The sequence below is a fragment of the Rhinocladiella mackenziei genome (assembly GCF_000835555.1).
Source record: "Rhinocladiella mackenziei CBS 650.93 unplaced genomic scaffold supercont1.3, whole genome shotgun sequence".
Lineage (NCBI taxonomy): Eukaryota > Fungi > Ascomycota > Eurotiomycetes > Chaetothyriales > Herpotrichiellaceae > Rhinocladiella > Rhinocladiella mackenziei.
The window spans coordinates 4,130,543-4,144,283 of NW_013550602.1; the positions used below are offsets into that span (position 1 = coordinate 4,130,543).

General features: G+C 50.3%; 5 protein-coding genes across 5 annotated transcripts; 4 read left to right on the plus strand and 1 right to left on the minus strand.

Moving 5' to 3' along the window:
• Positions 1-341: 341 nt before the first annotated feature.
• Positions 342-3,665, minus strand: Z518_05013 (uncharacterized protein; the record flags this gene model as incomplete). Its single annotated transcript, XM_013418718.1, has 2 exons — positions 342-578; positions 630-3,665. The coding sequence occupies 2 exons, from the start codon at positions 3,663-3,665 to the stop codon at positions 342-344; spliced, it is 3,273 nt and encodes a 1,090-aa protein (XP_013274172.1).
• A 688-nt stretch (positions 3,666-4,353) lies between these two features.
• Positions 4,354-5,629, plus strand: Z518_05014 (uncharacterized protein; the record flags this gene model as incomplete). Its single annotated transcript, XM_013418719.1, has 2 exons — positions 4,354-4,386; positions 4,439-5,629. 2 exons carry the CDS (start codon positions 4,354-4,356, stop codon positions 5,627-5,629), a joined length of 1,224 nt encoding a protein of 407 aa, XP_013274173.1.
• A 555-nt stretch (positions 5,630-6,184) lies between these two features.
• Positions 6,185-8,724, plus strand: Z518_05015 (aspartate-tRNA ligase; the record flags this gene model as incomplete). Its single annotated transcript, XM_013418720.1, has 3 exons — positions 6,185-6,476; positions 6,575-7,455; positions 7,513-8,724. The coding sequence occupies 3 exons, from the start codon at positions 6,185-6,187 to the stop codon at positions 8,722-8,724; spliced, it is 2,385 nt and encodes a 794-aa protein (XP_013274174.1).
• A 418-nt stretch (positions 8,725-9,142) lies between these two features.
• Z518_05016 (uncharacterized protein) lies at positions 9,143-10,042 on the plus strand (the record flags this gene model as incomplete). The annotated part of the gene is made up of 1 exon (XM_013418721.1): positions 9,143-10,042. One exon carries the CDS (start codon positions 9,143-9,145, stop codon positions 10,040-10,042), a length of 900 nt encoding a protein of 299 aa, XP_013274175.1.
• A 2,079-nt stretch (positions 10,043-12,121) lies between these two features.
• Positions 12,122-12,796, plus strand: Z518_05017 (uncharacterized protein; the record flags this gene model as incomplete). Its single annotated transcript, XM_013418722.1, has 2 exons — positions 12,122-12,154; positions 12,203-12,796. The coding sequence occupies 2 exons, from the start codon at positions 12,122-12,124 to the stop codon at positions 12,794-12,796; spliced, it is 627 nt and encodes a 208-aa protein (XP_013274176.1).
• Positions 12,797-13,741: the final 945 nt, after the last annotated feature.

The following is a 13,741-nucleotide window of genomic DNA, read 5'->3' on the forward strand; positions in this document are numbered from 1 at the left end:
AGTGTAAGAAGGATGAAATGAGACGGAGTCCTGAACTTCCCCCGCATAGAAGGCGTCTCCGAGATCGGGTTTGACTTTGCGGTCATACTCCTCATTTCGAGATAAAACCCTCGGCTTGCCCGTCGCATTCCGAGACGTCTTTTACAGATCGGACCCCATTGGCCGGCAGCACTGAGTCTCATGACGGGTCGCCAAATGCGGGTGCTTGAAAATAAGTCTTTGTTAATATATATCTCAGAATCGCAGACAATGACCTATCCGTCCATTTACTCCCGTGGGATGCGGCGTATGTCTAAATCGTCAAAAGGGTGACTTCATCGGATCATCTCCATTTGCTTCCTTTATCTCTTTTCCACGAGCAAGAAATGCATCGCCCCATACGCGATGATAATGAATGCCCCGGCGAACACCGCCAACCCAATCACGTCACTCCACAGGGCCAAGTTGTCGAACCCGAAAGCGCTGAGAATGCTGGCTCCAGGAACTTCGATGTCGAGTCCATATCGGTGGTCTTTCAGTCGAAGTTTGGCCACTTCGTTGACAATAAGGGCTTCATAACCATAGTGGAAGATTGATAACTATGCCACAGGTTAGAAAAAGACTTCGCTGGGCAAAACAGAGTTACTCACCATTTGCAGCCATTGTGCCGCCAATTGTACAGAGTCATGGTTGAGATTGAGTAAGAGACCAGCAAACAACAGGCTGAAAAGCATCACTAAGCTGCCAATCAGATTGGCCACGGCCCCGTCTTTAAATACAATTCCAATCGTCAGGCAGATGGCCGAAGCGGCCAGGTTGAATAACACCAAGATCAACATGAAAATAAAAAATGTCCCCCACTGTGGTAAAAGACCAGACATCGGATAGATAATAATGCCCATGATGATGGGTGGAATTAACCGCAGCGGGACGATATCGAAGATCACCTTGGCAGAGAAGTATGTGATCGGGGCATAATACCCATTGGCTCTTTCTCGGACAAAGATCAGCCGCTCAGAGCTGAACACATTCAAGCTCGTCAAGGTGCTGAACCCAAAGAGGGCTAGCAAAAAGAAGAAGAGACCGAGTCTGTTCTGGAAACCGCCGATATCATCTGTGACCCCATAAAAGAGCCAACCAGACAATACCGCTAGGAGGATGGCAACGGCATAGTGGGTAAGCATCAAGATGGGGTTTCGATAGAGATTTCGCCAGGTTCGCTTGGAAAGAATGAGGAATTGTCGTGGAAGACTGACGCGACGGAATCCTTTGATGGAGCCCGTCACAGGTTCGGGAGTGGTGTTTTCTGTGCTGTGACCATTGGCCGCGGAAGCAGCTTGGATAGAAGCGGCGATTTCGTCGTGGGTAGTCTGAGCTACGTCGGAATTCTTGAAGCTGGTCACCAGAATATCTAGATCCGTATTGACATCTGGAGGCAAATCATCGGGATCTTCCCGAACTGGCGGTGGGTTGGATCCGTCTCTCTTTGACATCTGCAACCAGCTTCGCATGCTCCCAGTTGCTCTTCCGACCACGGTGTCTTCATCATCGGTCTTGGGTGTTGGGGGAGTCGAGCTGCCCGTTTTCTTGCGTGTGAACAATTGACGGTCTTGTTTTTGCTTCAGAGAGATGCGACGCTTGGGTTTAACTCGAGCCGACGGATCGTGGGGGGTTTCCACGCTGGCATTCGACACGCTGGCAATGGATTTTACAGCACGGGTGCTGCTTGATTCGGTACCTAGTCCATCACGCTCCGACAAATCTCGGGGGGCGTCGTCAAATATGGGCGAGTGTGGCAGACTGGCGTGCATTGTAAGATCCACCAGGTAATCTGCGATATTGAAACCGGGGGGACAGGAGTATCCAACGTGGTCAAAATATGCTTGACAAGTCGAGAACGGCCCAGAGTACACTGTCTTGCCTTTGGCAAGCAGAATAAGTTGATCAAACAAGGCGACGATGTTTGAACGAGGTTGGTGAATAGTGAAGATGACAGTTCGATTGTATGTCTTCGCCAAAGTCACTAGACACTCCACCACGTTGAACGCATTAAACGCGTCGAGCCCACTTGTTGGTTCATCCAAGAAGAGGATGCTGGGGCTGGTCACCAGCTCGCAGGCAATACCAACTCGTCTTTTCTCACCGCCTGAGATGCCTCGACCGTTTCCTTCTTCCGAGCCAATCATGTGATCCTTGATGTGGTAGATGCCGAGCTGCTGCATCACCTCGATGACCCTCTGTTCTTTGACCGAATGGCCCATATCAGCAGGAAGTCTCAAGAGGGCGCTTGTGAGAATGGTCTCATGGACCGTCAGGGTTGGCAGGAGAGTGTCTTCTTGATCCACGTAACCAATGACGTTCCGATATTCGGCGTCCAATATTTTTTCGCCATTTACGTACATGTTACCCAAGACGGTTCCTCGTTTGTTTTTACGAGCGAGAATGTCCAAAAAAGTTGACTTGCCCGCTCCTGAGGCACCCATTATGGCGGTGATTTGCCCGGGATGAGCGATGCCTGATATGCCCGACAGAATCTCATTTCCTTTGAGATTGTAAGACACGTTCTCAAACTGTAGCGCCATCGGGGTATGGTTGATCATTGACTTTGCGGCATCATCCTCGGCGCCTTCGCCCAATCGGATAGCGCCCCATCTCTTGTAAGCAGCTCGTCGAGTCAGATACCATGATATGAGCGTCACAGCGACAACCAAAAGAGCGCAACCAGCAATCACCCCGGCAATCAGGGGCGTATTTATCTCCTTGATGGGTTGAACATACCCTGGCACATCGGTCTCGTATAGACACTCTCCCGCTCGGCACTGAAGAGAGATATATTCGTCTCCGAAGATCATCGAGATCAAATTGTTCATGGCCGGCTCTTCAAATCTGCTTCCGTCCTTGGAGCTTCCACCGTACGTGTGCTGCGAGTAGAAGGAAGCAGGTCCTTTGATCTCTTGTTCCAGGAATTCGTCAATGTTGACGGATCCATCCTCTCCGCATAGAAATCGATCCGGAATGCATGAACATTTTACGTGCTTGCATGAATACTTTGTCGTGTTGCGAACATTAGTGTCGTGCGCTTCCCATGAGCATTCATCCAGAGCACAGTAGAACGATTCCTTCTGATCGACCCAGAACTGGAAGTTGCAAGTGGCGTCGTCCGCCTTGCAGGAGAAAGTCACCTGGGGAATCCTCGGATCGATTTGATCCAAGATGGCCTTGTTCGTCACATTGCAAACCTGAAAATTTTCGTGTACGAGTACTCCTTTTTGATAGCATACGCCACCCTCCCCCAGGACCATCATAGCGTTGCAGGCTTGATCAGAGGTACAGACATTGCAGTTGATGCCTTCCCAACCCTCTTTGCATTCACACTGGTCTCCTTTTCTTGGTGATCTGTTTTTCCCATCCGCCAAAGACCCACACAACGGCAGGGCACAATCATCTCCTCCGAAGCCAGGAGGACATACGCATTTCCCGTTCGCACTGCTACAGTTCGCATACTGTAAGCATTTGAACTCATCGTAGTGGCAGTCGAAACACCGTGGACAGGGTGGGCAACCATTGGCGAGATCGTAAAATGGTTCTTGCATCAGCGCTGGCGACGTGTCATTAGGATAAGCTGCTGCCGCCAACAATGCCGGACCGGCCAGCAGGACGGCTGTCGTGAAGCCATGGAGGTGCATGGAGGATAGATTTCGTGATTCTGCACGTGCAGAGATGTCAGTTGCTGTGGCTGGTGCCTACTGCCGGGAGCTCAACCGCCAGCTTTTGGGGGAAGATGAGAGGTCGCAAAGGAAGAGGACGTGCTCGAGGATCGGCGTCGTCGAAATAAACTTGTATTGATGGGATACAAATATGCGGCGAAACGGTCCCGAAGCGAGGTGCGAGATATCACACCATTGACAGACGGGGTAAGAGTCGGCAACCTACACAACGAAGAAATTCGCAGACGGATGCGCAGGCGCAGGCGCAGGCGCAGGCGTGGGCGGGGGAGCGGCCGCGTCTCTCTCCCGGGCTGGATGAAGCTAGTGGCCACTTTCGAACGCTTTTCCTGCATCCTGATACGCTCTGATATGCTGCAGCCGGCAAATGGGCAGCTAGTAGCTCTATTCCATCTTTTAACGATTAGTGAGTGGTAGTGGATGGAATTACGAGGTACGAGCTCCAACCGCGGCCAGTCCCTCAATCGTCAGCCACAGGCACGCAACAGGTACCCGTCCGTCGATACGAGTTCATCAGTGGGGAGGAAACCTTCTGCCCTTCCTCAGGAAAAGAAGAGATTGTTTAAATGGCCCAACTCCAATCTGGCATGCCCGCAAGATCCCTGTTCGCCTATACTCTGTAATAAAAGACGCCAGACATCCCCCTAGAATGGTCAGCCCGATGCCGCAGGGATTGATCGAGGTAAATTTGTCCCCGAATCAAGGTGAAATGCTTGAAAGGCTGACAGGGTTAGCGGAATGAAAACTATCATAAATCCGCCAAACATGATCTGCTTGCATCTAGTGCCTCGATCATTTCAATCGCCGACCTACTCGACATCTCTGAGAACAGGACAGTTTCAGAAGAACAGTTGGCGCTGACAAAAATAATACTTGAGGAGAATGAGGACAACCAAGGTAATATTGAGCTCAGAACCAACTTGGCTGCTCTTTATTCCGCTCGTTCTGCGGGAGTTGCGCCGGAAGACATAGTCATCACCAATGGAGCCGCCGCAGCGAACTATACAGTTTTCGCCTCTTTGCTTGCGCCAGGAGACCATGTGATCGTCCAACATCCTGTCGACGAGCTGCTTTACAAAGTCCCTCGCCTGCTTGGTGCCGACGTGACGCTGTGGGAGGCAAATCCTTCAAAAAGGTGGCGGCTTGACACTGATGAGCTGAGGAATTTAATCAAAGAGAACACCAGTTTCATCGTAATCCACAGTCCGTGTGATCCTACGGGGGCGATTGTCCCTAAACCAACACTCGAAATCTTATTGAAGATAGCGGAAGAGAAGGGCATCGTGATAGTGGCTGATGAGACATACCGGCCACTGTTCCATTCGATATTACCATCCAGCGAAGATTTTCCGCCATCAACGATCAATTTGGGCCACCAAAAAGTCGTCGTAACTGGCGCCGTAGGCAAAGCTTACAGCCTGGTGGGGATCAAAGTTGGCTGGATTGCGTCTAAGGACAAAGAAATCATCGATGCCTGCAAGAGATCTAGGCGCTACACTTCAATGACCGGGTCGAAGCTCGATGAAGCAGTCGCCGCCGAAGCCTTGAGCGATCGATGCATTCACGCACTCTTAAGCAGGAACATTAGATTATGCCAAACAAACCTGGAACTCCTTCAAGCATTTATTGAAGAGCACGGCTGGGCTTGTTCATGGGTGAAGCCACTAGCGGGGACGACGGCCATGATCAAATTCCACAAGATGGGCAAGCCTGTTGATGACAATGCCTTTTGCTTGAAACTGTTCGAAAAAGCTGGTCTCCTTGTCTGCCCGGCCAGTAAGTGCTTTGGTGAAAGTTTGCAATATCGAGGGTATGTCAGGGTTGCTTTTGGAGGGTCAACGTCTCAAATGAAAGCTGCACTTGCGGCCTGGAGCGTCTTCATGGAAGAGAGCTATGAGTCTGTTCCGGCCATGTCAAATACCTGACGCAAGGGAGTCGTCTCTCATCGTGTCACATGCATGAATGTCCAAGCGAAATGTGGACAAAAGAATCATTTTATCCTTCCAAGTCTTTAGATCAGAGATGCCATAATCGCGTCCGTATGTGTAACAAGAAGGTTTGTGCCGAACGCAGATATCATTGCCTCAAATCCCATTCGAACCAGCACGCCACTTAAGCTCCGAAGAGAGAGCCTGCTGGTGTCGCGGGCAGAGACGTATCATAGGATACACGCTAGGCTTTCATCATCTAGTCGATCATTAGCACACATCTCCACAATACATAGAAAGAATAAGCACCCACATGTTCAAAAACTTGGAAGGATGAGGGAAAAAAAAAAAAGAAAGAAAGAGAATGTGGCTCCGCGGTGCAGAACTTCATCATGTGCGGAGATGCCCATCGGAGCTTTGCGAGCCGGAGGCCGTCATTTCTGTCGCATCGATTCGCGCCTCAGATGATTCAGTTGCAGATAAATTGAAGGATGCTTGATCAATTGCTACAACTGGGATGCTTCACGGTGACCCTTCTGCAGTCCACAGGAGATGATACTCCAAAGACCGATTACTCGCGCCTGGCATCTACGAGAAAGCTACATCGAGATATCTAGATACATCCGTGTGCAGCTTCAGCAACGACGAACGGCCTCCATTCATCCTTCGAGGAGATTAACTCTATGCCAACGATACTCGAGCACTACTACCGCGAGGGATGACGCGGGGGAGGATCTGAACGAAGGTCGTCCACCAAGATTTCCTGGAAGAGACGTAAAGACCACTCGAACACCAAATTTGTCAAAGGAACAGTACCAATCCTTGGCAAGATTTGAGCGCAGCAGTAAGGACTTCAAAATCCAGATTATCTAGACAATCGCTAATTGCGCGTGGGTCTCACCCCTTCTCTGGAGACGAGCTGGGAAAGCTTGCTAAAGACAGACCCGAATTCCCTCCCCTCTACCGATCACCCTGACGATCAAAACCACGTCCAGATATTTGGCTTCCTGACTTCGCAGAGGTCTATCAAAGGCTTCGACTTCCTCCAACTAGTGGATCCGCGCCTGGAACTCGCCGTACAGGTTGTTCTCGCGACTGCGACCCCAGCTGCGCCAAAGGATGGCCAAAGTGGCCAACAACAAAGGGATGATTCTGACTCCAAGCTGGAATCGACCAAATCTGAGAATAGAGATTCACTGGATACACGCTTAAATGTTGCAGAAAGTATAAAAGCTCACACTCCGGTACAAATTGTTGGCTCTATCGTCCAACGGCCAGCACCTTCTAAAAAGGGTGCTTGGTCTAAACCATCAGTCGGATCTCAGGATGGATCTCAACAGCGAGAGGAAAAGCACGAGGCAACCGTTCGGAAGCTGGATCCTTTTGTTGGAATGGTCGACCTAATTTCACATGTGGAAATACGGGCGCACTCCATCAAGGTTCTTAATTCGTTTCCTCCAGATACTATCGCGCAGTGCGATACAGCATTCCCCCCTGAATTGCGCCACCTGCAATTCAGGACCGACCATGACCTTCGCTACCGCATACGCCTCCGTGCAAAGGTTTCTGCGAAGATACGCGAACACATGCTGCGCATGGGTTTTGATGAAATCGAGACTCCGCTATTGTTCAAATCCACCCCAGAGGGTGCTCGAGAGTTTATAGTGCCAACAAGAAAGAAGGGAATGGCATATGCACTGCCCCAGAGCCCTCAGCAGTACAAGCAAGTTCTCATGGCGTCCGGTATATCAAGATACTTTCAACTGGCTAAATGCTTCCGGGACGAAGATTTGAGAGCCGATCGACAACCCGAATTCACACAGGTACCCTCCTGACGTCCATGGTATTCATTGGATAAGAGATACTAACCAGAGTGATAGTTCGATCTTGAGATGTCATTTGCGGGAGGGACCCAGGTCATGACCGCCATTGAAAACATCCTGGTTAATTCCATCTGGCCAAATGTACCAAACATCCCCCCCTTGTGCAACCCCGATTTAAAAGGACCCTCGGTGATTCCAAATCACAGCCCGGGATTGAACAGCTGGACTTTTCCTCAACTTACATACGAGACAGCTCTGAGTCGCTACGGATCAGACAAGCCTGATACACGACTTGGGTCAGAGATTCATCGAATCGATGACTGGCTGCCAGGCCATGTGAAGGGGATGCTGACTTCTCTGGATGATCCCATCGTGGAGATGGTCAAGATTGACATGCAGGGATGTGACCCTGTTGAGAGTGGGCGGTTTATCAAGTCTTTTCTCGACGCGCCGTCCTCACACGTATATGTCCGCAATGTGGATGGTATCCCCGGTGTCGCTGTTTATGACCCTAAGAAGCCTCTGACCGGCCTGGCGAGTTTCGGCTATGACGGGGCCGCTCGGGTTGAAGAGCATTTCCACCCTCGGCCTGGAGACATTTTCATTGTCCAGGCTCGTCCCAAAGCGCGGTTCGTCGGCGGATCCACGGTATTGGGTAATCTACGCCGCGATATTTATCAAGCCGCAATATCCCAAGAACTCATTCCTGCCCCTTCTGGCTTTTCGCCTCTTTGGGTCACCGATTTTCCTCTATTCTCTCCCGTGCAGGAATCTGAACCAGGACAAGGCGGTCTTGCTGGAATTTGTTCAACACATCACCCATTCACCGCACCCAAACAGGGTCAAGATCTGTCGATGCTGGTAACCAGCCCATTGGACGTCATTGGTGATCATTATGATCTGGTTATCAATGGCGTCGAAGTTGGTGGTGGCTCCCGTCGTATCCACACCGCCGACATGCAAGAGTTTGTCCTGCGAGAAGTTCTGAAGATGAAGCCGGAGCGCGTGGAAGATTTCCGCCATCTTCTCAACGCACTCAAGAGCGGCTGTCCGCCACATGCAGGATTTGCTCTGGGCTTTGATCGTTTGATGGCAATGTTGACAGATAGGACCAGTGTTCGAGACGTCATTGCCTTTCCAAAGTACACTGACGGTCAAGACAAGTTTGTCGGGTCGCCGTCGGCTTTGACTCAGGGCCAGCTAGCGACTTACCACCTCACGTTTACGGACGGTCCCGCTGACAATTCTTTTTCGCCATCTCCTGTGTAAAATGTGATGTGGAGAGCTACACAACCGGGGCCAATATCACTGCACCATCTCCAGGACATGTATAACAAATTTTTGTCCCGCTTATCCGGCTCTGCGCCTTTTGTATTATAGCTCCAGAATCAAGAGATCTCCAACTTCGGCGTCGGATCCAATGACATCTGTGCAAGCGTAAGACTAGCCGTCGCAAGCCAAGTCGCTCGAGGCTGAGATCCCCTGAATTGATTTTACGCATAATGGCCCCCGCCAAGGCTTCCCGCACGTGTTCCCCCGAGATTTGATGGGCATAACTCGGTAACTCCATAGTTACTCGTACAGTAGCCAGTAGGTAAATATCTGTGCCACTCTGGCCTCACTTCCTTTGGACAGTTCCCAACCATCGCGGCGCACTGCCTTTTTATTCAATTCTCGAGCGCTCAAGATGGATCAGATTCAACAAATTGTCATTGACCCTCTGAAACCATACCTGGTACCCATCACCACCCATTTGCCCGGTCCTATCAATGATCTCGCCATCAGCCTACTGGGTGAACCTTGCCATGGCGCCCTCCTCCTCGATCTCGATTTCTCCTCTCACCCCGAGTGCGTATCCCTCGCTATATCGAAGGCTCTAGGCATCGGCATCATCACGGCGGCCTCTATTGTCAAAGTTCCTCAGATCATCAAACTCGTTCAGTCAGGGTCGTCGGAAGGTCTTTCCTTTACGAGCTACCTTCTCGAGACGGCGAGTTTTGTGATCACTTTGGCCTACAATGTTCGCAATGGCTTCCCGTTTAGTACGTATGGCGAGACCAGTTTGATTGCGATACAAGATGTGGTTATCAGTGTCCTGATTCTCGCATATTCAAACAAGACTGCGCAGGCCGGAGCCTTCCTCGCCGCAGTCGGGAGTGCAGTGTACGCACTCATGGTCTCTGATACACTTGTGAGCAATAGCCAGATGACCAGCCTGCAAGCAGGTGCAGGTCTCCTGAGTCTTGCTAGCAAATTGCCTCAGATCTTCACAATATACCGCCAGGGTGGAACGGGCCAGTTGTCTGCGTTTGCGGTCTTCAATTACTTATTCGGCAGCCTGAGTCGGATTTACACCACGATGCAGGAGGTGGACGATAAGCTGATCTTGTATGGATTCGTGGCCGCGTTCATCCTGAATGCCGTTCTAGCGGCGCAGATGATATATTATTGGAACAGCCCGACGACTTCGGACCATGGAAAGGGAGTGTCCAACAAGCAGGGTTCGCAGGAGAGGGGAAAGCTGAACGTCAGCTCAGCAAGCACCACAGCAAGACCTAGCAGCAGCAGTGGAAGAAGGAGGGGCTGAGTGTGTACCATTGTCCTACGAAGCGCAAGACAGAATACCGTTTTAGAAAATTCGATTTGGGGAAATTAACCCATTTGCTAAACTCAGCACCATATGATCGCCAATCGTATGAGGAGTCTGGCATATCAGACACGTGCATCGCTTCACGTTTCGGGCCTGCGTCTGCAATAGAAAAGGCAGCAATGAATCTGAACAACCGAGGGGTTCTCTCGCGCCAGATTTCTAACACGACTGTCCATCCTCTCCAAACTTCTCAGCACACGGAGGTGCCGCTCATAGACTATATGAAATCTTCGGTTTCTTCGCCTCATTCCAGTCATCATCCTTGTTTGCCGTTCGCCGAACCTTCAGTGTCTTGCTAGTGAACAACGCCAGGATGATCCTCCGCAAGATATTACCCTCTCGAATAGTCCCATCACTTCGGTCGTGCCCCAAATCTATCAGATAAACCATCCCCGCATTGACGAGTAATACTATAATGATACTGGTTTCGAGTTGGTGGATATACCGAGGATCGCATGGAGCGCCATCGCTGATGGGAATTGGGAGAAGGGAAGAGACCTCATTCCTTCAGACCTGTTTCATACCTGACCGTACTGTCATTGGGCATCTCAACCAACACACCCTGTCCCCCCACAGGTGCGCACGACTAGAGGCCATGGTGAGGCACAGTGAACCCGTTTTTATTGTCCGATCCGATTCGGGGAGCACTAGGTCCCTCCAATTTGCCTGCTTGGTGGAGAGCAATGAAATGCGGAGTCCTCTACCCCGTCAACAAGAACATTATTACGGACGACCCACGGGACTTCAGCCAAGCAAGAATCAATCATCAACATCACTGGTGAGACTAGGAGGTGAAAAGCCACTGACTGACCATCAGAGAGTCGGGGATGAACAGCCTGATTGGGTCAGGTTGGCGACTTTGCGAAGAATGGGGTCTGCGGTCCGCGGCCCAATGTCTTCTGATCAGTGTGAACTCGTGATAAAATTGAAGACAAATTGGGCGGAGCAAAGTCCAAACGTCAGAAAGGAGCTCATCACAGACCATGGACAACCATCTCACTCGGAATGCAGGGGATCCTACAAAAACGACAAAAGCTAGACCACAACCTCCCAGGCAATACGCCTTTTTACAGGTGTGACTACCTAGGAATATGCCACCTAGGAAAGCAGTTCTCCCACAGCTCCTGAGCTTCTTTCTCACTAGCCAAATGGACGATCCATTTCAGACGGGGAAGGCAAGCCCAATTGGCTACTTGCTCCAGAGCTCCAGAGCGCCAGCGTCAACGGCCGACTCCAAATCTGCAGCCTACTAAGGCTTTAGTTTTATTAAACTTTCTCCTTCATCGACAGCTTCCGACAGAGGCCGCTATCACACTCCATATGACTAGTCACAGTTTGACTCTGCGTCCGATACATTACCTGTTCTGGACATGCCACCGCCATAGCCAGTGGGACAGGAACCTCCCTGATCCTTCTCGCTTGCCAGCTTAGGCGAAGCAGTTCTCGCCAATCCTGAGCCATGTGAGAGCTAGATTGGCGACCGCCCTGTCGATCGTGGACGGAGGAGACTGACAAGCCAGCTTTTGGTTAGGCAGTAGATTTTCAATAATGCCAACAAGCCCTAGGATCTCAGAATCGGTTGTGGGTTGATAGCCAAGTATCGATCGGCCATCAAATGCCACTAGCCACCGGTTGATGATTCAGGATCCAGGGGCTGCCTCATTGAACTATCAGAATTGCTCATTCTGTGTCCCTCGAGTACAACATTCGGTGAAGATGGGATTGCCTGGGTCAGTCTTGTATGTCTAAAAGCTCGGATCCATCCACAATGAAATGCGAGTCCAAACATGTGTCCGATTGTTGGAGAGTGATCTCCTTTTTCCTGCTCTGGCCCTTCGATATGACCTTTTCAGAACTTGCTTCTGTCTGCCTACGTTCATTAGGTGGGGAATAACTTTGCAGTTCCTGATATGCAACGTCCTTTCGTTGTGGGGATTATTTGCAAGCTCGCTCCATTCGATTCGAAGACTGGTCTTGACTTTTCTCACGTTTGCTCACCTCAACGACCTGACCAAAATGTTCAGATTATTCATGAAGCTCCCTCCAGGAGTATGTTTCATGCTCATCAACTTCTATCATAGCTAACCTTTCTTACAGATCGTCCATGGTCAAGTGGCTGATCGAAGCCCTAGCGTGACTCCTCAAGCCAAGATTCTTCAACTACCAACGGAGATCTTGGATGCAATCTTCGATAACCTCGACGTCCTGGATCGTTGCTGTTTCGCTCTATGTTGCAAATCACTGTTACGGTTGGCTCTCAGCAACGAGCATCTAGAATATTTGCTCATCACACCCCCGAAAATCGAGAGCCTTCAACATTTCTTCCAGGATCAATTAGGTCGTGGTTGGATACCAAATGACCTTCGCTATTGCCCTGATTGTGGAAAATTCACCTCAACCGCAGAGTTTCGATGGAGAATTATCAGTGAGAAATACAGCAGAGAATTATCCGGCAGAGTGTCCCACATTTGGCGAGCTCGAAGGGAAGATGGATGGCTGCGTTACTGGATCGAAAGATGGTGCCGGAGCGGGTTCGTTTCCGACAACATGGCAACCGTGTCCTTGATTCGAGAGGACCCCACGACACTCGTCTGTCCGAAATGTGCAATGCAGAACCCGGACTGTAACAAATGGAGGCAGCTGAAATCACAGCCTGCTCGTGAGCAAACGCTTCAAGTGCCACGCCGATAGGAGGTGGCTGATCGCCTATGTCTCGGGAAACTACTAGGCTATTAATCCATGACTTTCTCGCAGCGGAGTCAGCATCCTTAACATGCTTGAAAACGGCCCCTCTCTGGGACCGGACAGTCAGATTCTTCCCATGAAACCTTGTCTGTCTCTGTGGACTGAGTCAACTCTGTTATCGTCCTTGCCCGTCCAAGACGCATATACCCAAGTCCGGATCTTCTTTACCTTGACGAGAACAGACAGTGCCATCCTACGACAGAGAATGCTCACCAAGCGAAAACACTTGTCTCTCCGTCGTTCAACTTGTCAAATACCCCAGTGTGCTGTCTCGACTGGACTGGCACGTGATGATTGCCGATCAAATCAATTCATGAAGACGCCAAAGTCCAACTATCTATCTATTCTCTGCATTCCCTCCACACGAACGACTCATCTAGAACGGAGCATGATACGATAGAAGAAGTGGATGCACAGAACACATAAACGCCACCAACAAAGTCACACTTTGCCATGATGAGAGACGTGAAGGATTCTGGCAATATTGATCCATAGACGCCAAAGGAGGCTGCGGGAGATGTACCCGTGCTACGTGTTATATCTGTACCATGTCAATATTCTATTGCTGTTGTATCCTGGACTAGATGACCCCGATAGTATCCAGTTCCAAATGCAGCACGGCGGGTTGCTGTCTACGCCAGCGACGAGAAACACCAGAGTTGAAGAGATTTTATATATATAAATACAAAACTGCCTTTTCTTGTCAGACTACTCTCTACAATGGCCCCCCATACATTCAACTTCATGACACGACTGGGACTGGAAATAGCTCTAACACGTTCCTTAAAACCGAGGCAAATCAACTTACCTAATCCCCTGCAGCTAGGCCATCGCAGCATTGTCACTTCCATTTCTTTAGATCCTAGCGGCAGAAGATTCGCGGCTCGAGCT